The sequence below is a fragment of the Musa acuminata genome, chromosome BXJ2-3, assembly GCF_036884655.1.
Source record: "Musa acuminata AAA Group cultivar baxijiao chromosome BXJ2-3, Cavendish_Baxijiao_AAA, whole genome shotgun sequence".
NCBI classification, from domain to species: domain Eukaryota; kingdom Viridiplantae; phylum Streptophyta; class Magnoliopsida; order Zingiberales; family Musaceae; genus Musa; species Musa acuminata.
Window position 1 is genome coordinate 43,648,633 of NC_088340.1, and position 22,791 is coordinate 43,671,423.

The 22,791-nt window shown below is 41.3% G+C and overlaps 3 protein-coding genes across 19 annotated transcripts; 2 read left to right on the plus strand and 1 right to left on the minus strand.

The window, feature by feature from the left end:
* Window positions 1-249: 249 nt before the first annotated feature.
* LOC103979803 (uncharacterized) lies at window positions 250-6,498 on the plus strand. 2 transcript variants are annotated; one of them, XM_009396019.3, is made up of 10 exons: window positions 251-683; window positions 1,394-1,461; window positions 2,343-2,413; window positions 2,628-2,897; window positions 3,757-3,917; window positions 4,007-4,062; window positions 4,180-4,232; window positions 4,304-4,436; window positions 5,569-5,666; window positions 6,049-6,498. In XM_009396019.3, exons 1-10 carry the CDS (start codon window positions 451-453, stop codon window positions 6,118-6,120), a joined length of 1,215 nt encoding a protein of 404 aa, XP_009394294.2. In that variant the 5' UTR covers window positions 251-450; the 3' UTR covers window positions 6,121-6,498. The 2 variants fall into 2 exon arrangements, 1 of the variants encoding a protein (XP_009394294.2); XR_010485532.1 differs by lacking the exon at window positions 4,304-4,436 and having other exon boundaries at window positions 250-683; window positions 6,049-6,100.
* Window positions 6,499-7,861: 1,363 nt separating this feature from the next.
* LOC103979802 (pentatricopeptide repeat-containing protein At3g49710) lies at window positions 7,862-17,077 on the plus strand. Of its 16 annotated transcripts, none has more exons than XM_065101473.1 (4): window positions 7,862-12,139; window positions 16,184-16,243; window positions 16,363-16,472; window positions 16,583-17,077. In XM_065101473.1, the coding sequence occupies exon 1, from the start codon at window positions 7,968-7,970 to the stop codon at window positions 10,128-10,130; it is 2,163 nt and encodes a 720-aa protein (XP_064957545.1). In that variant the 5' UTR covers window positions 7,862-7,967; the 3' UTR covers window positions 10,131-12,139; window positions 16,184-16,243; window positions 16,363-16,472; window positions 16,583-17,077. The 16 variants fall into 16 exon arrangements, with proteins under 16 accessions (XP_064957545.1, XP_064957543.1, XP_064957546.1 ...); XM_065101471.1 differs by having other exon boundaries at window positions 16,383-16,472; window positions 16,550-17,077; XM_065101474.1 differs by having other exon boundaries at window positions 16,383-16,472.
* Window positions 17,078-17,327: 250 nt separating this feature from the next.
* LOC135608511 (receptor-like protein 44) lies at window positions 17,328-18,676 on the minus strand. Its single transcript, XM_065101475.1, has one exon. The coding sequence runs from the start codon at window positions 18,291-18,293 to the stop codon at window positions 17,430-17,432; it is 864 nt and encodes a 287-aa protein (XP_064957547.1). The 5' UTR covers window positions 18,294-18,676; the 3' UTR covers window positions 17,328-17,429.
* Between the last annotated feature and the right edge of the window lie 4,115 nt (window positions 18,677-22,791).

Genomic DNA, 22,791 nt, shown 5'->3' on the forward strand with positions numbered 1-22,791 from the left:
TACAGCGGAAATGTATGATTTTGGACAATGTACTCGCTGCCCCTTCCAGAAGTGAGGATCCAATGTGCTGGGCGAAGACAGAGACTACCGGTTTCTCCACGGGACCGTATGGTTGGGCCCACATGACGGTGGATGGCTTGTGAGGGAAAATAGCTGTTGTGTGTATCGAACTAAAAGGGGGATCCTCGCTACGCTTCAAATTCCGCGAATTTGTCAAAGGCAACGTCGGGAGGAAGTGAGAGGTGGGGCTTTCGCCATCACCTTCCCTAACCCCTTTGATCGCCAACTAAACTTGAACGAACGATTACCAGAAGGAGCGGAGGGGAGGAAGAAGAAGTCAGAGATGAGAGCCGGGGGGTGATATAAGAGCGCCATCGCATCATCGAAAGCCCTCATAAACCCCCGCGAACCGACAGATCGATCGGAAAGAGAGATCGGCAAGGTTTCGAGATGGCCCAAGGCGAAGCGGCGCCCGAGGACGATGGGAAGCGGAGCAGCACGCGGCAGTGGCGGGGGTACACCTCCTACCTTCGGCGGCCGAGTTGCCTCAACCCCACCGCTGATGGTCCGACCGGGATGGGGAGCGATCGGAGCGTCGCGGCGGCCGTGCGGGACAGCGGGAGCGCCGCGGAGCAGCGAGATCCCACCCATCTGGTCGTGATGGTGAATGGCATCATCGGGAGGTCTGCTTCCATGGAGACGTGCTGATCCCATCGTTTTCTTTCCCTGTGATCTTGTTGTGCCGGATTTGTTCTTTCGTTTCGTCTTTGTTTTCCGGGAACTCGATTTTGTTGCTTTCCCTCTCTTTTTCTTTTTGATCTTTTCGTTGTGCGCTGCCTCTCGATTCCCAGTGCGAGTGACGAGAGGGAAGAGACGCGTGTGGGGTGGCCGCGCTGCAACGTCTCGGCGCGCGCCGCCTCCACCAATCGTCTCTCGCATCGTGGCCTTCATCGTCTCTCGCTCTTTTCGTTCGTACTGGCGAACAACTTGCGAGGGGTATGTTTAGGTGACCCACCGACAACACTGGTGGTCGGACCGGGGCCCAGAAGGCTGGACGGCACCTGATGTGGGTCCCGCCGACGCCACGTTAAGGGGATGGTGGCCGGAGGGTCGGATCCCACCCACAAACCTCAAGCACGCCAACACGCGTAGCTGATCGGATGCACGATTTTTAAGGCACATCACGGGCGCTGCTTCGGCAGCTCGCAGTACCCTGAGCTACTCAGCTGCGCGTGCAGAACAACGTTCCTGCTCTCTGTGCGATCTTGGTGTTAGTTATGCAATCGAATCTCTTTGTCTTTTTCTGCTTGAGTTACTTCGGAAGAAACACGACTGATACGCAGCTTGTGATCCATTCTTCGCTCCTGAAATATGTTTTCTTTTATGTCTGCAGTGCTGCAAATTGGAAATACGCTGCCAAACAGTTCGTGAAAAGCCATCCTGAAGACGTTGTGGTGCATCGTGAGTTATTCGATCGTTCTATAATATGTGTTGGGGAGAATTAGAATTACCCTTGAAGAGCTCAGATAAACGCAAGTCCTTTGATATGTATTTTCGAATGATTATTTTGCGATCTTAAAATTTCAATTATTCTTTGTAAATTGAGTACCTCTATCGAAATCTGAAACTCAAAACTTCTTTTTTTATTGTTTACTTGAAAATATTGCTCAGGTAGCTTGCATTTGAGTAGGAAAGGGTGGTATAAGTTCCTAAAGTGACGTGAAGATGGCTTTTTGTTTTGTACTGATTGGCAAGAATATAGGGACCCTATATGTTTAAGAGAATTATGGTCTAATTTATAAATGCATAGCTAGATACTATAATAAGTGAACACCAAATGTCTTTTTAAAACTATTCAGATGCATTAAGAGACAAGCATGCAAGTTCCCAGAGGACTGTTGAGAACGTGGCATAAATTTGAATATAGGTTTAGTTTCGGATGATGAACATCCTATTCGTGAGCTATGAAATTATTTTCAAGTATATGGATATTTCATTGGTAAAATAGGATTTGAAACTGGTACTGTTAACATGAATTGATAACAAATTCATTTTTCATCAAGTTTTCTGCAGAATGTAAGCATTTTTTTCTATTAAATATTCAATAACATTACATAAATTGGTTCTTCCTATGTTTGCATTTTGGATATCCGATATCTACAGAACACTATCTCCTTCTTTTTCCCAATTGAACTGTAATTTAATAATAACTGAAGTGTTTCTTTTTTAATTTAAGGACAATTGAAGTGTTTCTTATTTAATTTAAGAACAACTGAAATGTTTCTTTTATTCCTTCTTTCTTTCTATTATAATCTGTGATTTATTACTTTGTTTTTCTGCAGGCAGTGAATGTAATTATTCGACATTGACTTTTGATGGTGTTGATGTAATGGGTGAGAGATTAGCAGATGAGGTTCCTGCTCTTTTTCTTAATCTTCAACCATCTGTCTGTGCTGCCTAAATATAATAAGACATTACAAAAAAAAATCTTTAATGCCAGACACAAGTTAATTAGATATAGGTTGATTCCATCTATTTCTAGATTATGTGATCAATTGGGTTTTGTCATTAGGGTTCTTGATCAATTATGTTATTAGTTTGCTTAACTAATATGTTTTTTGTATCAGGTTATATCGATTGTTGCTAATAATCCTGGTCTTCAAAAGATTTCATTTGTTGGTCATTCACTTGGTGGCTTGATTTCAAGATATGCTATTAGTCTACTATATGAGAAGTCAATACGGAAGCGCAGTTCAGAGGAAAATGGGGAATGTGAAGACCATACACCTGGAACCACATGTGTGGACAAAAATTTAAAAGGCAAAATTGCTGGATTGGAGCCAATTAATTTTATTACTTTTGCAACACCACATCTTGGGTCAAGATTACACAAGCAGGTGACATCCACAAGCATGGTTTCTTTTTCCCTTGCTATTTATTGGATCACAATTCAATTTCATGTCCTGATTTGTTTAATTTAATTATAGTAGGAGCAGAATAAGCTGGTCAAATTACACCATTGCCATCTGAAAATGTTTCATATTCAGATTCTTTCTCCATCTAAATACTTTTATCCATGATAGCTAGTTATATGGGTTTTCACTTCCATCTAAATATTCTCCTTTTTGTATAAGAACTTGGTAATTTTCACATTTATACTGTTATATATATATATAGTGTTCGTGACACTTGAATTAGTTGTTTTTTCATTTTTAGAACACTTTCTGACCAGCTGATCTGAATGACCAATTTCACGCTTATGATTCTTTAGGTTAGATTAACGAAATATCACATAACAGATACAGAGGCTTGCAAAATCTTGAGGACAAGAGTTGTCTTGTTGTTCAATTATTTGAAACCAACATATACATCCTATTGTGCATCAATATGAAAATATTATATAGGTACCAGCTAAATTATAAAACATCTGAAAATATTGTTTAAATGGCCACATAATAAATGGTTATGTAAACTATGCTTCTACTACTTTGTTCTAGATCATCTGCAAGACATCATCTTAGAAAAGCCAACTGAGTATATGTTGCTACTTCTGCTTTTCTTTATCTTTCCAAAATACTTAGATTTCTTAATCCTTCTCAAAACATTTAATTTCTGCTGTTTTATACAAGGTGCAAATGCCACTTTGGCCAAACATGGTATCATTCCCTTACTGTGGCGAGGATGATCTGTACTTAGCTTAAACATTGTTATCTTTATTGCACTTTTCTTCCAAAATTGATAACAAGAATTTTGCAGATCCCAGTTCTTCGTGGTTTCTATGCATTGGAAAAAATGGCATATCATACTTGTTGGATTCTCAGAAGAACAGGAAAACATCTATTTCTAAAAGACAAAGATAATGGAAAACCTCCTCTTCTTGTTCAGATGGTCAATGACTATGGAGATCTTCGATTCATGTGGGCCTTGCTTTGTCATAGATCTTTAAATACCAGAATATTTAATAGTTTTATCATGTTAGTCTTTAATTTTATGTCTATGTTGGCAGGTCTGCTCTGCAATCTTTCAAGCGTCGTGTTGCATACTCGAATGTTTGCTTTGACTGTATCCCATTCTGTTTTTCATTAATGTGATATATATGCCTTAAGACTACCTGTTTGATTTATATCATTATGTGCATTTGTAGCATTTACCTTTTAAGAATACTTAACTCAAGTTCAGTTATTGTTGGGCGGAAGACATCATCAATTCGTCGTCAACATGAGCTTCCCAAGGTAAAATTTTTAAGATTCAATTATATAGCAGTGATATGAACATATCTCATTGTCATTCTCTCTTTCTGCAGCGCCAAGATTTTATGAAAAATAGTCAATATCGGCACATTGTATATGTCGAGAAACCAATAATTACTGATGTGCCACCGATGAATTTTTCAGTGTCAATGACTTGTGAACTGAATACTATAAGTGAGATGGAAGGTTCATCGCTAACTTTCTTATTTCTTTCTAGTTTAAATTCTGTGACCTGAAATATCAGGGTTTTCTCATATAAATGGATTGTATATTATATAATTATCTGGCTTCCTTGATTTACACCAATAATAAATATCTACTTTGTGGTTTATATCCTAGAGCTCTCAAAGTATACTAGAACAAAATATTGATGTACATAGATAGGAAAATATGTCACAATGTCTTTTAAGAAAGACAAAAAAAATATGGCATAAATCCTGTTGGTAACAATATGAGCAATTATAAGGTGGTATCCTTTTAACTTCAGAGATATTTGTAAAAGTCCATGTAAAGTTAAGACATATTTTATCAAGCAGTCTCAGACGGATCTTAACTGAAAATATACAATTCTAGGAAGAAATGTTGTAGTTACGGTTTAAAGCAATGTGAAAAAAATCATACAAAAACTATCAAGGGATAAAAATTGCATTTCCATTCAAGTTTCTTGGTTCTCTTTAATTGGAATGTACTCATGAATGTACATCAAAATTTTAGCATCCACTCAATGAATCTGGCAACAAGGTTTAGTTGGTTCTACATGCCATTGGTGATATTTTATGTTGAAGGGAAAAGAAACAAGTACATCTTCAAACAAATAGACAAAAAAAAATCACATTCTCATGTTTAGCTTCTTATTGTAATTTCAGTATGGGAATTTTCTACTTGGTAGTATAGATGGATCTAGCTGCAAGTAACAATACCTAGCTAGTTGAACATATAACTCAGAGAAAACTGCTGTTTGCTTTATTTATATCCAAAAGCAGCTGAAGCAGCAGCTCAAGAACATAATGGCAATTAAAAAGGAAATAAAACAGCTGGTTTTTATTTAATTTGATATGAGCTTGAAGTTGATGCAGAGAATTAAGTTGGTGGACAATAAGGCTTCATTTTGTTGCGAAATCCTCTACAAGCAGGCAGCAGCATAGATTTGTGTGTTATGCACGATCATTTTTTTATGAGCGCACTCACTAACTTTTTAAGATATTTGAAACTCGTGGCACTAGATATTCTGCATAATGCTAATTGCTATCATCAAATATCTTATGTCCCAGTTTCTGAGATCAACTGTATTGTTAACTATTTGCTATGGAATTTGCAGAGGTAATGATCAATGGTCTGAACAGAGTTCCTTGGGAAAGAGTAGATGTTAGTTTCCGGAAATGTTCACAAAGATTTTTTGCTCACAGTACTATGCAGGTTTGTTATCGTCACTCCTGAGCAAAATATTTATCAATAAAATGTCTTCTCAGTACTATATGCGGTAACCATAGCTTGTCTTATTTTCATTCTTTGTGTCAACAATCAACTAGTGCATATCGATGAGTATTTGTCTTCCAGCTTCATTTGCATCGACAAGTTGGAAGTTGCTGTTATCGGATGTGTTCATATCCACGGACTGGAATTCACATATTTAAAACTAAGAAAGTAAAAGCCTATAAAGAGTGTTTATTTTCTTTCATTTAACTACTCTTCTGATTAATGATTTTAGTTACACAGATACAATTTTGTATAATCCACATATGTAAGAGAGGCATGAAAGTTTAGTATGACGATTGAGAATTTTCTCCATCTTTTACAGGTAAAGACCTACCTTATAAATTCCCATGGTGCAGATGTGATATTTCACATGATCGACAACTTTCTCTTGTAGCTGCCAATTAAAGCTTGCTGCTGCAGTTCATACAATCGGGCCATCTCAGCTTTCTTTTTCGTTTATTTCTATTTTTCCTTTTTGAGGGAATCAATTGTACCATCTCAAATTTGAGATGCTCGTATATGCAGAGGAGATAGATGAATCAGGAAAAGTGCTCTTCTTCTTCATCCAGCATCCCCTGTGAAAGCATACAGAGTCTCCATTTCTTCGCCCAGTCCCGAGGGTAAGCACCCACCTCATATTTTGTCAACGTTTTATTGGTCTTCTATGTAAATCCAGATAATTAGTTCTAAGACAAATTTAACATGTAAAACATCTCATTTACTGTGTATTCATTAACATTCTTATTGAAATGTCATCCAAGTGTAAGCTGAAGCCTGCATGTTACGTTCCCTCATCTCTCCGCCACTTCATGTTCTTAATGTATGATTTCCTTTCTGCTTAGTAAATAAACATACTTCAGGTAGATTCATCTCATGCCTTCACTGGTGCCAGCTCTCTGATATGTGGGGGAACTGTCGTTGGGTCCTCTCGCATAGAGACATCTGTGGGGGAAGTAATCACCTTTTGTTCCTAATAGGAAAAGTAACTATGTAAGCGTTACGTTATCGATTGGATCGATTGATCCAATCGGAAACTACCACTTGGTGATAGAACCCATGCGTCTCCTATTCGATCAAGCACGATCCTCCAACCCCTGCCCACCTCAATCTTTGGAAGGGCCAAATGAGGGGTGTATTAATCCTGACAGTGAGGCACATCCCTCCCTTTTCCCTTTTATAGGTCACTCTTCGCAAGTAATTTGTCACATACCATCAACTAAGATTTCGGGAAGACTCGCACATTCGATTGCAAAGGGCATTAATATTAGGTGGTGTGACCTAGTTTTCCTTTTCCCTCTTTTCGAACAAGTGGCAAGAGGAATCATCTCTTGCTTATCTCAAACAAACTTCAGTTTTGATAAACGATGCTCTTGCTACTATCCTTCCTTGACGTCACCCTCAAAGAAGAGTTCTCACCTGACCAGCCATAATCATACTCCATCGGTCGCTCATATATAAAAATTAGCCTAAAGGGGAAAGGATCTCTACCATTATCACCTTCCAACTGAGTTTACTATCAAAGAGGTCGAGGCGGAAACATCTCTTAACGTTGATCACTAGTGCAAGGACCTCAACGAGGCTAAGGTGCACCTCGATGATACCAAATCCACTTGCGAACAAGCAGCATCTTAGGATCGTGCCAATCGGACCTATTTCCCGCTCCAATCTCCTTTCATGACCCCCCATGGATCCTCACGATGAGTTTACACTTTCAAGATCAAATCAAGTCAAGGCGACTCCATAGTCAATGATATCAAAACAATAACATTTTGACACTAGAAGAAGGATCATGAGCCCTTGGCTCTCCTACGAGGGGAGTACTGATAAATATATTTAGTCTTATATTGGTTGAGGAGTAGGGGCACCAATACTGATAAGTTTATCGGATTACACTTACTCTCAAGGTAAAACGTATGATCAAATGTTGACTTATCAACCCAGTTTCATTGATTGAAATAGAAAATAGATTCAAACTTGTTTGACTCAAATTGAATCTAACCAACCAACTTCAAGTTAAATTATTTTAGGTTGGTTTAATTAGTATCTGTTTGAATTGAATTTGGTTCGAATAAATATACAGGTGCACCAATATTCATACGCTTCCAACTAAGCACCACATGCATTGAATACATACATGGAGCACTCGAGCTGATTCGATCAAATGCATTGGGCGTACGCTTATAGACTCGATGAACCCAGTCATCGTGAAGCCAGTCGGCAGGCGTGCGAGCGGGTCCTCGAATGAACCTGCTCTCGGCTCAGTTATCGCAACTCCAATCCGCCACACTCCGCTTCCGCGACCTCCTCAAAGCCTGCATCGGCCGGCGCGACCTCACCGCCGGCCGCGCCCTCCACGCCCTCTTCCTCAAGTCCTTCGTTCCCCCCTCCACCTACCTCGCCAACCACTTCGTCCTTCTCTATTCGAGCTGCGGCCAGCTCGCGCTCGCTCACCAGTCGTTCGATGAAATTTCCCACCCGAACGTCTTCTCCCACAACGCCCTCCTCGCCGCTTATGCCCGCCTGTCCCACCCCGACGCAGCTCATCGTCTCTTCCTACGGATCCCCTTCCCTGACCTCGTATCCTACAACACCCTCCTCTCTGCCTTTGCCGCTGCGGATGGCGCCTGCTCCCTCGATTCCGTTCGCCTTTTCTCACACATGCGCCGCCTTGGCTCTGATGCCGATGGCTTCACCCTCTCCTCTGTCATCTCCTCTGTTGTTGATGACGTCGAACAGTTACACTCGCTTGCTATCGCCTCGGGTCTTGACTCGTATGTATCTGTCAACAATGCTCTTATCAGCAGCTATAGTAAAGGTGGCCTCTTGAATGAAGCCGAAAGGGTTTTTTGTGGGATGGTGACCTCGCGAGATGCTGTTTCTTGGAACTGCATGATCGTGGCTTACGGGCAGCACCGGCGAGGACCGAAAGCTCTCAACTTGTTTCAGGAAATGATGAGGAAGGAATTCGAAGTCGACATGTACACGCTGGCGAGTCTGCTGACAGCATTCACATCAGTGAAGGACTTAGATGGCGGTGCACAATTCCATGCGCAGCTGATCAAGACGGGTTTTGAGAGGAATTCACATGTCGGAAGTGGTCTGATTGATCTGTACTCAAAAGTCGGTCAGATATGCGACGCAAGGAAAGTTTTCGAGGAGGTTGATGATCCTGATTTGGTTGTATGGAACACTATGATCTCGGGGTACTCTGTCAATGATGAGTTCTCCGAGGAAGGTATCCAATGCTTTCGTGAGATGCAGCGAGCCGGTTTCAGGCCTGATGATTGCAGCTTTGTCTGTGCAATCAGTGCGTGCTCAAATCTGTCATCCCCATCTCAAGGGAAGCAAATGCATGGACTGACGATTAAGACTGAATTTCCAAGCAACCAAATCTCGGTCGACAATGCACTAATTTCCATGTATTCAAAATGTGGCAATCTCAGGGATGCTCATATGCTGTTCAAGAGGATGCCCAAACAGAATGTGGTCTCGTTCAACACAATGATCGGGGCATATGCTCAGCACGGACTTGGATTAGAAGCGTTGGTTCTGTTCAAAGAGATGCTTAATTTGGATCATGTGCCCACGAGCATCACTTTCATTTCTGTGCTTTCCGCGTGTGCTCACACCGGAAGGGTTGATGAGGGTTGGAAGTACTTCAATTCTATGAAACAAAAGTATGATATTGAACCTGGAGAAGAGCATTACTCGTGCATGCTAGATCTTCTGGCTCGAGCTGGGAAGTTTGATGAGGCTGAGGGGCTAGTCAAGAGAATGCCATTTGATCCAGGCTTGATTGGATGGGCTACATTACTCAGTGCTTGTCGGACCCATGGAAACTTGGAGCTGGGTGCAATGGCTGCAGAGAAGCTTCTTCAGCTGGAGCCTGCTAATGCAGCTGCCTATGTGATGCTGTCAAACATGTATGCTAGCACAGGTAGATGGGATGAGTTTGCGACAGTTAGAAAGCTGATGAAAGACAGAGGGGTAAGGAAGAAACCGGGTTGCAGTTGGATTGAACTGGAGAAGAAAATCCATGTGTTTGTTGCTGACGATGTTACACATCCAAGGATTAAGGATATCTGCCAGTTCTTGGAGGAGATGTCGAAGAAGATGAAGCTAGCCGGGTATGTCCCAGATGTGAGATGGGCTCCCATAAGGGATAATATTACAGGAGAGACAAGGGCTGGATACCACAGTGAGAAACTCGCTGTTGCATTCGGGTTGATCAGTACTGCCGAAGGAGTACCTATATTGGTGGTGAAGAATCTTAGAATATGTGGAGATTGCCATAGTTCGATCAAGTTTATTTCTGCAATCACCGGAAGGGAGATTACTGTGAGGGATGCACATAGGTTTCATTGTTTTAGCGATGGCAATTGCTCCTGTGGAGATTTCTGGTGAAGACTCTCAAGCAGACAAGTTTTCTTGCAAAGCATAATAACCAAGCTTGAAGCACCTAAGGAGTGGGATTCCAGGTTCTGATTCTTCCCAATATCTCCACATATGCAACATTTGCACTGCAAGCTGAGATTTTAAGCTCTGTGTTAATTACTGGTGGTGTTACCCAAAGTCATGACCTACAAGATCCTAATAGTTGCAAGTGTTGGTGATACAGCTTCCATCATGCTGGGGCTGCAGCTGACACTGTGTATCACCATCGAAACAAAGAGGTGTGTTTTCACTAAACCCCTCAACTTCATTCATTAGGTGGAAATAAATTAGAGGATTTGTCTTGATCCAAAATTACTTCTAATATTTGAACACTGGATTAGTTTAATTATTTTCTTTTTCAAAACAGTGAGTGAATATTTATTATTATCAATCATGAGATCAATCATGAGGTCAATGGTCATTGACTTTGTCCAAAGGACATTTCTTTTCATTGGACATTGACTTTGTACACTTGATAATCTGCTGTTAGATGGAAAAGTCAATGTCCTTTCAATTTCTGACAAATGCATGATAAAAAGAACCACTGTGGTAGAGTTTTCCTAGTGTCCATATTGACAATAAATTGTGGCTCACAGATTTTTCCACTACAAATGACAAAGGTTTTGTCAGATATAATTTGCTTCAAAAGCAAAAAAAAGGTATTGCATACATACATGAATTGAACCAATCAAACGAGAGCTCTGATTGGTGGGATTTGGTGGACTGTATTGGATATGGTCCGCTGAATCCACGCCCATGTCTTGGGCCTTTAATGCGAGCATGATCGATATCGGAGCCCAAGGGAGAGTTCGTGGGTCGGATCTTATTGTATAAACCGACCTATTTCCGACCCGAGTCCGAAATCATACACCCTCCCTTATATACCAAAAAGCTATTCCGAAAAGAAGACGCGGACGAGGCGGTTCGCTCGCCGCTCGACCGAGTCATTCTCCAGATCCATCCTTGGTTTCGAGAACTCTTTCGTGTTCCTCCCCCCTATCAGCGATCCGTCGAAGCATGCCTGTGAACTGAGCGTCTCAACTTGGAGCTTTGTTTTGGATCAAGTTGAAGAGATGAGCCCCGATGACAGGCAGGGCGACCAAAACACGTGGCAGGAGAGGAGTACGCGTCCAGGGGTCGGGGATCTATTCTCTCCGTATTGATTAGAGCCACCGCCATCACCTTTGCGGTAAATTTCACGCCTCTCCCGCTTCTTGATTGGTTCGCTTCTTGCGACGTTCGAGGGTTGTATAGTTTTGCGACGCTTTCAACGATCGATAGCAGTTCTGTGAGTGATTTCAGCGTAACAAATGGCTTATGTTTGTATTTTACTGGTGTTCTTTGGTAAATTTGACGCCTGTCTCCCGTTTCTCGATTCGGTCTCTTCTTGCAATGTTCGAGGGTCATGGAGTTTTGTGACGTTTTCAAATATCAATAGCAGTCCTGTGAGTGATTTCGGCATAATAAATGGCTCATGGTTGCAATATTTCTGTTCTTTGTTAAATTTGGCGCCTCTCTCCCGTTTCATGATTCGTTCTCTTCTTGCAATGTTCGAGGGTTATGGAGTTTCTTGACGCTTTCGACTATCAATAGCAGTTCTGTGAATGATTTCTGTATAAAAAACGACTCGCGTTTGTATTTTACTGTGTTCTTCGGTAAATTTGACATGTCTTTCCTGTTTCTTGATTGGTTCTGTACTTCCAATGTTTTAGGGTTATGGAATATTCTTACACATTCTGACAGAACCGTCACTTTTTATCTAATATTAATAATCCAGTTGGAAGGGTATGTTATCTTTGCAGTAGGATTCTATCTCTAACATAGCAACAACTTGATATGCTGTTGTGGAGATAGTTAGAAGGGGATTGAGTAAATCCGACATTACTTACGTGGTTTCATTACTAAGTTGAATTCCTCAATGGAAGGGAGATCATGGAGTTTGTAAGAGTTTCGTCACAGCATCACTGAAAGGGATTGAGGTAGGTATCCCATCCCTTCTTCCCATATTAATCTCATAAAATATATCTCCCATTATTGATATCATAAAATATCATTCATGTAACTATGTTCATGATTTATTTTTCTCAAATCTAGATTTTTTAACATGTATGAATTGACATGTTGTAAAAACTTGTTGGATCATGCTTCTAAAGTTATGTGATGAAATAACATGAAAGAATAACAACCTAACTTATTATACAAATATCGAGGTATGTCTTCATGTTATTTTAAACACAAATACTAAGGGTCAACAACATCACGTGATATCATCACATGATAGAAGTCTCAAGCTTATTGTAACAATAACAACCTATTACATAAAATGTTCCAATATTATTTGGTCATGGTTTAAAAAGCTAATAAGCAACAAAAACAAATGTTAGGTCATCCTCCTCAAAGATAGGACATGTTTTTACATAAAATAAAATGTTCCAACATTATTTGGGCGCGGTTTAAAAAGCTAACAAACAATAAAAACAAATGTTAGGTCGACTATTCATAGATAGGACATGTGTTGTTCCTCTTGTTGTTGGTCGTTATTGTCCTGTGCATTTGAAAAATTTTGCAATAATAAAATTCAGCAACAATGCTCAGTAGGATAATCTCGAATAAACAAAAGGTGCATCAAGGCAGACAATAGAAAATAAGATGACAGAAATGATAGCACAAATAGTGGTTAATGTATTGAATAATGCAAAATACAATGCACACAATATAACAAACCATATGTACATATACAACATCATATACACATGCAAATGGGATGTCCACAGATGCCTTAGGTGCTGCAGGCATCCACTATCAATCGCCCTTTGCATGTGTATATGATGTTGTATATATATATATTGTTTGTTGTATTGTGTGGATTGTATTTTGCAATATTCAATGTATTAATCGCTGATTGTGATATCCTTTTTGTTATTTTAATTTGTGCCAAGGTATGCAATATCGTACTGTACCGGTGTTTCGAGGTTGGCTTGGTATGGTACTGGCGTACCGAGCGGTACACCAGGGTTTACCGAGCGAGTTCGGTACACCAGGGCTTACCGAGCGATTTCCTCTTACTACAGCATTGTAGCACTGTAGAACTGCTACAGTGTATTGCTGTAGTACTGTAGCGGGCGGTCCGCGTACCGGTATGCTATCGGACCGGTATGTATCGCCCGTACCGGGTGGTACCATTCGAAATTGCATACCATGCCATCTACCTTGATGCACTTTTTGTATATTCAGGATTACCCTATGCAACATTGTTGCTAAATGTTATTGTTGTAAAATTTTTCGGAGACACAAGACAATGACGAGCAATGATAGGAGGAACAACACATGTCCTACCTTTGAGCAGTCGACCTAAGACTTATTTTTTGTTGCTTGTTAGCTTTTCAAACCATGATTAATTTTTGAACATTTTATGTAATAAGTTAGGTTGTTATTTTTATAATAAACTTTATACTTCTTACATGTGATGTTATTGGTCCTTGGTATTTGTGTTTGATAGAAGATAACTTGGTATTGTTATCATAAGTTAGATTGTTATTCTTTTGTGTTATTTCATCACATAACTTTAGAGCATAATATATAAATATATTTGTTTCTAGTAGAAAGCATGATACAGTAAGTTTTTATTAGATTTGAGAAGAAAATCATGAACATGGTAACATGAATGATATTTTGTGAGATCAAGATGATGATCATAGTTTTGTGAGATTAAACTAGGAGAAAGAGATGGGACACCTACCTCAATCCTTTTCGACGATGCCCCTTTGTCCTTCGATGAAACTCCGACGGACTTCTCGATCTCCCCTCTACCATCAACAAAGAGAAGAGGACTGAGGAATCCAATTTAAGTAAAATGGCACTACATATGTGATGTCAGATGTACTCCCCTTCCAACTATCTCCACACCAACATATCAAGTTGTTGCTCTCCTGACAAGAGATAGAATCCTAGTGTAAAGGACAAATATACCCTTCCAACTTGATTATTAATATTAGACAATGTTAGATTTTGTTGACCTAATTATAGTTTCTTTGCCTCCGCTGTGATTCTTTTTTTCCATTAGTTCTCATGAAAATTTGTAAGTTGATTTGCTTGATATCTAAATAGTACGATAGAGCAAGTTATGTTCTTATGTGGTATGGAGCTTGCGTACAATACATCTGACCTTTCTTGGTTAAGTTGTTTGTCAAGGCTGTTCTTTTATTTTGCAGTGATCGCGTCATTTATTTGTGCATTATTTTGGAAATTATATTGAAGCAGATTATGATTGCATATTGCTCTTATTTTCATGGCTAGCTGCTTTCTTAAATGATTTCTTTGTTTGTGTTAAAGTGATTTTCGAGTGGATTTAGAATGATTTCTGAGTGATCTTGGTGTGCTTAAAACCGTCTACTAACATATCCTGTGCAAGTGGCTGATGCTTAGGTCTTAAATATTTCATTGTCCTGGAAGATTTTACTTAGTGCTGTATTTTTTTTATAGTATGTAAATAAGTAACGAATCAGACAACTCCTATATTGTGCAGGAGCGTGTCATAGTTACTTTGTCATCTTTTATGGTCATGAATGGTTTGGCACATTTGTCACATGCACACTGCATGTAAAATATATGGGTGATGCAACAATTAAAGAGAACTTGTTTTTAGTGTATAAGGTTATACAAAGTGCAAGATGAATTTCAATTTAAATTGCATAGACTTTGTGCTAAAGTTCAGTCTTATAAAAAACTCCGTAATGCCAAAATATTTGGCTTTGAACTATTCTTGGGGCGTTGAAGCCAAAGAAATGTTTATGTGAAATTCGTCATTAGCTAAACAATGCAATTTACAAATATTATTTTATATTTGTAGTATGAGAAACTTTTATGTGAAATTAGCAGATAGAAATTGTGTAATGTGGAATGTGTGTGCACTGAAGACCCATAAATGACATACTTATTCACACAGATGACCTGCTTGTTGTTAGTATACCCTCCTATTAGAGCGAGGGAAATAAATTTCAACAAGCTCGTCAATAGTAATTTTGTAAATTATTATAGGAAATTCTTTAAGATAGTTGATGTCTTCCATGGACAATGACTTTTCTACGTTGTTGTAGAATTTTTCAATATAGTTGTTTTCTTAAAAGAAAAAAGTGGCCTAATTCACGAGCCACCCATTAATGCAGGGAATAGGGAGTGTCGACATACATAATCTTACCCTTGAAAGTAGGAAGAAAGTTTTTGTTATTAATCTTGATCATCTGGGTCACAAACGAATTTGTAAGTTGATATCATCAAAAGACAAAAAAGATACATAAGAATTCTTGAAACCATGCATTCTTTAAGTTGGAGATTGTGATGCATTCATGGGGAAAAAAAGGGAAGAGACTACATTAACTTTTTGTTTAGAGCATGGTGGTGGGACTTGTAGGCATTTTTTGTTGCCATCATTAACAAGTTGAACTTAATGTAACTTCTAGATGTCGTTTAGTGGCACTTAGGCTCATCAGCTGATCTGCTTTCTGTGGCTTGTGTTCCATGTAAATTCATGACTACTGATATTTTCTAGAATGTTATTTAATGGCTGGATTATGTCTTCAATTGAAACATCATCAGTAGCATGTAGATGTAGATACCTTATAAATGCTGAGGTACCAATTAAAATAAACACAAACTCAGTTGCTTTGTTCACTTTAAGATGCAGCAGCAGAGTAAATTTGTTGAGCCACCACTCTACTTTCTGCTAGCGAACATCACCTGTCACCACTGGTAGTGTTGGAGTCGATTATAATTGTCTGTTTAATAAGTCTATGCCTGGTACAATGGTGCTGGTGGTCCACTTGCATGTTCAACTAAGAGATGGTGTAAAAAAAAAAAAAAAAACAAAAAACAAAACAAAACACCGAAACAGATTGATTTGTTTTATTTATGCATGAGAATTTAATTTGGATGGAATAGTCATACATTAAAGGATTTGTACCCTTTTTTTTTAAAACGATTTTATCCAAGTATTTCATGTTTTTACTCCCATCTGCTGCACACAGATTTCAGAGCAAAAGCCACGGAATACAATACGGCCCCTGATCAAAACCAAGACAATAAAGGTGTCATCACTCGCATGTCTTCATCTTGCATTGCTATACTACTTTTATCTTACCCATCTCGTGTCTGCAAAAATTGTTTGACAACTTTCAATGTGTCTCTCTTTAATGAGAGAGCAAAGGATGCATTCTTGTGCTGCAGAAGTTGCTGAGGTGAAGCTGGAGAGGAGGAATGGGAGATGTCCATACTTGCAGCTGTAAACGTGGAGAGCATGACAGAGGAGAAAACAGAGTAAGACGACGTCTATTTTTTAAGTTTTGATTTAATGTACACCATTATTATGAGGGAAAAGAAAAAGTGCTTGATAGATTTTAGTTGGCATGGGCGGTCCTGCTGAAAAGAGAAACGAATCCAAAAGAAATAAGATGAAGGGTGTTTGACCAGCTCACGCTACCGCATTAAGAAACGAATGCTTATGAGGTCGATGGAAGGGGAGGATTCGTGATGCGAAAGGTGGGAAGCATCGAGGTTGAGGTTGGAAGGAACAAGGCATCCCTCCATTGTCTATTCTATGTCGCATGGCGTGTCATTCTTGCATGCAAAGCTGCTCGCTCCACCACGAAACTTTTGGCATAGGGCCCCCGCCCTTGAGCACGCCTGCACGCCTTTCCCAAAGAAAAAATAAGTGGCTGCTTTGGACGTGGGCCACCCTTCTTTCTCTTGCAAATTCTCAATCCCAGCGAGCGAGCTTTCTTCATCATAACAATCACAGCAGCCCTGCGGATGGTCAGTGCAGTGACTGCGTCTGTGTCAGCACTCTTCACGTTCATTTCATGCTGCTCGACTGCGGTGTCTCGGACAGTATTGCTGCAATAATGCATTTCCCATTCATATTGGATCCGAGGAGTCTGCTGGGGGAACATGCAGTTTATCGACGGCGACTGATGTGCTCGAGACGAAACAGCAGAGGACAAAAGATTAAAGATTGCAGGATTTCAGCTCCTAATCCATATTTAATCCTGTCATAAAAAAGCGACTATTTATGATGTGAATGAACCACACCAAATCCCGCAAGGAAGCAGTGACTCGCTTTACATCCTAATTCGTTTCTCGATCAACACAAATTGTGAATCAGAAGAGGGAGAATGAAAAAGGAGCAGTCAGTATTTACTCTCAGAAAAAAAGTAAAAACAAAAAACAAAAGCAGAGGCCAATGGAGAAATAATGCGGAGCTGAAAGGGGAAGCGGTCAGTAGTCGGGCATGAGGTGCGATATCTTTCCCTCCTCGCCGGGCATCGGCGCGGCCTTCTCCGTGACCCGAAGCCAAACACAAACGGCAGTGAAGCTGAGCACCAAGCTGAGAAGCCCGCTGCCGACGCCGATCCCGACAATGGCAAGAACCGACAGGCCGCCGCCCCGCTTTGGCGGCAGCGGGTACCCGTACAAGTCCTTGTTCCCGACGAACGAGCTGGCGTTGAACCTGGGTAGAGCCGCGGCCCCGGCGCCTCCCACCGCCGTCCGGTTGGCTAGCAGCGCCGGGATGGGCCCCTCGAGACGGTTGTCGGAGACGTCGAAGGTGGAGAGGCGGACGAGGAGACCAAGCTGGTCGGGGATGAGCCCCGTGAGGAGGTTAGCGTGGAGGTCGAGCACGTTGAGGTAGGAGCAGAGGGCGAGCTCGGGGGGGATACGGCCGGAGAGGCGGTTGGAGGAGAGGTTGAGGACGGCGAGGTTGAGGAGGGAGGCGAGCTCCGGGGGGATGGCGCCGGAAAGGGCGTTGGAGGAGAGGTCGAGCGACTGGAGGTTGGTGCAGTTGGCGAGGGAGGTGGAGAGGGCGCCGCCGAGGGAGAGGCCCTGCAGGGAGAGCTTGTACACGCGGCCGTTGTTGCAGGTGACACCCTCAAGGTAGGAGGTGAAGCCGTTGCAGGGGGCGGCGAAGGTGTCCGCCGTCCAGTTCCGGAGGCCGCCGTTTGGGTCCGTCAGGGAGCTGCGGAGGTTGGAGAGGCAGGTCTCATCGTCCGGATCGGAGACTACCTGCTGCGGCAAGAGGAGGAGGAGGAGCAATGATGGTAGTAACAGTAGGAGCTCCGCCACCCGAGGCGGTCGCGTCGCCATTAGACAGCGGCCAGCGAACGCAGAGCAACCAGGTGGATAAAAATGCGGTCTTTTATCACTCTCTCTCTCTCTCTGTCTCTTCCGTGGCGATGGTGTTGAGAGGTAAACGTTGATGGGGGATGCTAAGGATCTTATTATTTGGACAGTGGACAGCCCAACATTCCTATCGAGATGCGTGCTTACTGCAACACCAAGGAACAATTATGATGGGAGGAAAAGGTGAAGTGCAGCCTCCATTCTTTCCACCTCCAAATTAATAGTCTTGTTGATGGACCTCCAAGTGGAGTAGTAAGACCGTGACGCCACCGAGGGATGAGGGTGGGGTGTAACAGAGGTTGGTCTCTGCCATAGGAGCTTGAGAGGAGATGGTAGGGCTGAGATGGTCGTATCAGTGTCCGAGAGCATAAGAGATCGAGAGGAGATGGAGATGGTCGTACCAGTATCCGAGAGGCAAAAGCGTGATGCCATGCACGTTACGGCAGATGACAAAACTCAATGGCAGTGGGCGTCGTCATTTCGTGGAGTGATGATGTCCGAGAAGAGCTTAGCTTCGCATAATTGCATGGCGCAGTGGCAGCAGCAGCACAATCTCCATCTGCATCTCCATCGATGTCCTTTCCTCTTGCATCATCCCTCTCTTGTAAGAGTTAGCATCGGTTGGTGCAACACGAGAGGGTCTGTGGTCGAGTAGATTCCGTGTCGTGCTTGTTGGAAACTGTGGACCACATGACCAGGGATTTCTAATGTTCGATGGATGACGAGAGAGATTGAAGCGAAAGACAGAGAGACAGACGGTGAGATGATGATCTTTTATGACGAACCGACCGAGGACTATGGAAGTGGGAAGAACATCTCCTCGGATCTCATGCACAACGAGGACGGTAACACGATATCCATCTTTGAGATCCAAGACGACAATCAAACTGATGGGTTACTCACCAGGCCAAAAAAAAGGGAAGAGAAAGCAGTGTTATGGTGATTCAAGGAAATAACGTGATATGCATGTTCTTCGCTCATGATGTATACAGCAGTGCAGTGATGTATACAAAAGAGGAGGTTCCCAAACTTTGGGGTACTAAGATTTCTCACATTTATCAGAAAGGCAACGGATATGCTAACGGGCTTGCAAATCATGCCAGAATGAGACACGCAGCAGTCCGGAGGCAGCCATGACCTGCTGCTTTGTATTATTATTTTAAGATGAAAATCTTTTTTTTTTAAAAAAAATAATTATTATTTTAAGATGAAAATCTTTTAAAAAATATTTTATTTATTTATTTATTTATTTGTTTTCTTACTTTGTGTCTGTTACTTTTTTTTTTTTTTGTTCTTCGATTTGTTTAGACATTCTAATAGAATTTATTGGCTATAATTTCACGTAGTCTTTGGATTACTATTGCTCCTAGCAATTACATATCAGCTCTCTTGTGAAAAGGGTATAGTGAACTATTAGGAGAAAATGTGATTGGCGTCTTGGTTATCCAAACTCGTGTGTGCAAGGATTGTCCGAAATGTCTTCGAGGTTGCTCCGAGGTGATTTTGAGATTGATCTGAGGTGGAGGTATCGAGCTCTCAAGGTAAGAGTATTATGTTCTTGAGGTAAATGCATTGTGCTCCCCAGATAGTACATGCACGAAGACTAGGGTCGGGCGAGGTTTCTCGACTCGATCCATGCTTCAGTTAGTAATATGAGGTTCCTAAATGTAGACTCGAGTAACTCAAGAAAGGAGAGAGTCCTCCCTCCTTTTTCATGTTTTCGGTTTAGAACGTGTTTTTACATGTAGAAGGAGGGGAAAGAAGTTTGTAATGTCATTTCTTGTCATAAAGAAAATAAATGAAGTTTAAGATTATTTTTCTTATCATAAAAGAAGAGAAGAAAGCTTAGGATTATTTTTCTTATCATAAAAGGGAGAGAAGGAAGTTTGTTATTACATTCATTACCATAATAAACAAGAAAGAAGCTTATGTTTCTTTGTTCTGAATCTTTATATACGTAAATGAATAACTTGGATGACACATGACGATTGTGTATTAACTGTTGATAAATTTCCTATCATTTGTCCCTCGTAAAGGCATGTTTCGAGGCTCTTGTAAGAGGGACTCGAAACACATAGTTTGGTTTCTCCGTTAAGGGACTTGAAACACGTGCGGGTCGGGTTTTCTCGATTCAAGTATCTCGGGGTGCGATGGGGTTGTGCCTCCATCGTAGTGGTTTTTCTTTGGCGTTAGTCGAGTTTTCCGACTTTATACATTTAGACCATATTTAGCCTATGCATTCATTGTAGCGGATTTATATCGGTGCCAATTAGGTCTTCCCGACTCGCGCGTCTCAGGTGCATTTGACATTGTATTTTCATCATAGCGGATTTATCTCGGTGCCAATCTGGTCTTCATGAATCACATATCTCGGGCATGTTCAGTCTTGCATTTTTATCAAAGCAGATTTATCTCGGTGTCGATCAGGTCTTCCTGATTCATGTGTCTCGAATACATTTGGTCTTACACTTTCATCGTAGCGATTTTGTTTTGGTGCCCATGGGGTCTTCCTTACTTACGTGTCTCGGGCGCATTTGGTTTTGCACTTTCGCCATAGTAGATTTACTTTAGTGTTGATTAGGTTTTTCCAACTCACACTTCTTGAGATCATTCTTCCTTATGCTTTCGTTGTAGTAGTTTTATTTTGATGTTGATCGGGGTTTTTGACTCACGTGTCTCAGCCTCGTTTGGCCTTACGCTTTCACTATAGCAGATTTATTTCGGTGTCAATCGGGTTTCCCGACTTACGCTTCTTAGGTGTATTCGGGCTTGTGCCTCCGTTATAATAGATTTATCTTAGAACGGGTCAAGTTTTCCAATCGTGGCAGGCTTAACTCTTCTTTCTGTCATGGTGGATTTCATGTCCCTTCTCCGTTGTAGTTGATCTTAGGTCTTCTCACCATGGTGAGCTTCAAATCTTCTTTTCGTCGTGGTGGATTTTATGTCCCTTCTTCGTCGTAGCGGATCTTGGGTCTTCCTACCATAGCAGGCTTCAAATATTCTTTCTATCATAGCGGATTTCATGTTCCTTCTCCATCGTAGCGGATCTCGGGTTTTCCCACCATGACGGGCTTTAAATCTTCTTTCTGTTATAGTGGATTTTATATCCCTTCTCCACCGTAGCCAATCTCGGGTATTCTTGCCATGCAGGCTTTAAATCTTCTTTGTCGTGGTGGATTTTATGTTTCTTCTTTGCTATAGCAGATCTCAAGTCTTTCGGTGGTCAGCTTCAAATCTTTTTTTGTCATGGTGGATTTATGTCCCCTTTCCGCCATAGCGGATCTCGGGTCTTCCCACCAGATATATCTATATATAAGAAGGATGACGATTGCCCCCCTTAGTAAAAGTGTTATGGGTTGGAGGTGAGGCCTCATCGTTGGAGCATTCTTTGAGAGGGTTGATAAGCGAATATACCTATGACACCAAGCCTTCTTTCTAGCATCAAAATGTTATGGGAAAATATCGTTGATGTCTTAGTCAATCCGATGCGGTCCAAATCCGTATGTCCAGGATTATTCGAAGTGACTACAAGGTGATTCTAAGGTAGATCCGAGGTGGAGGTGTTGAGCTCCTGATGTGAAAGTATTATGCTCTCGAGGTGGTACCTGCATGAAGACTAAGGTCGAGGAGGTTTCCTGGCTCGGTCCCTTCGACACTCAAGTTAGCAATCCGAGACCTCTAAATATGAACTATCGAGTGATATGAGAAAGGAGATAGTCCTCTATCTTTTTTCTTGTTCAGGATATGTTTTTATACTTTGAAGGAAGGGAATGAAATATGTGATGTTCTTCGTTGTCACAAAAGAAGATAAGAGAGTGCAGGATTGTCTTGTCGTAAAAAAGGAAAAAAAAAGTTTAGGATTATCTTCCTTATTATATAATAAGGGAAAGAAGGAAGTTTATGTTTCTCCACTTGATTAATATACAAGAATGAACTTAGATTACATGTGGCAACTATGTATAAACTGTCGGTAAATTCAAAAAATCTTCTATTCTCGCTTTTAAAATTCTTCTCTCTAGAGTTATTTCTAAAAGAATTTTTATCAATCGAGTCAGATTTAAATTTTTATTATACTCAACAAAGAGATTACGGGAATCAGTTGGTACGGAGGGATGGTTAGAGATTACGGACGGTTCTCTCCTCCGTCGCCTGGCCACAGGGTGTCCGCCTGCAGTGCGGTGGTCGATCGTGGTCAATCAAAGAAGATGGCGTTCGCTCGGTACTTCGCCTCAGATGTTTCATGAGGAGACCGTGGAACCCTTTCCACATCAATGCCTCCTCCTTCGGTTCATCCTCGACACGTCGAGAGATCCTTGTTTCCGATTACCAAATCGGCAATAATAGAACAACGAAGGCAGCGGAAGAGAGCAAGAGTTCCGACAGAGAAAGTACACCAAGAACAGCATCATCGACCGTGGAATGTCAACTTGCGTCGAGAGGTTTCGTCGCCTCATCGATGGAC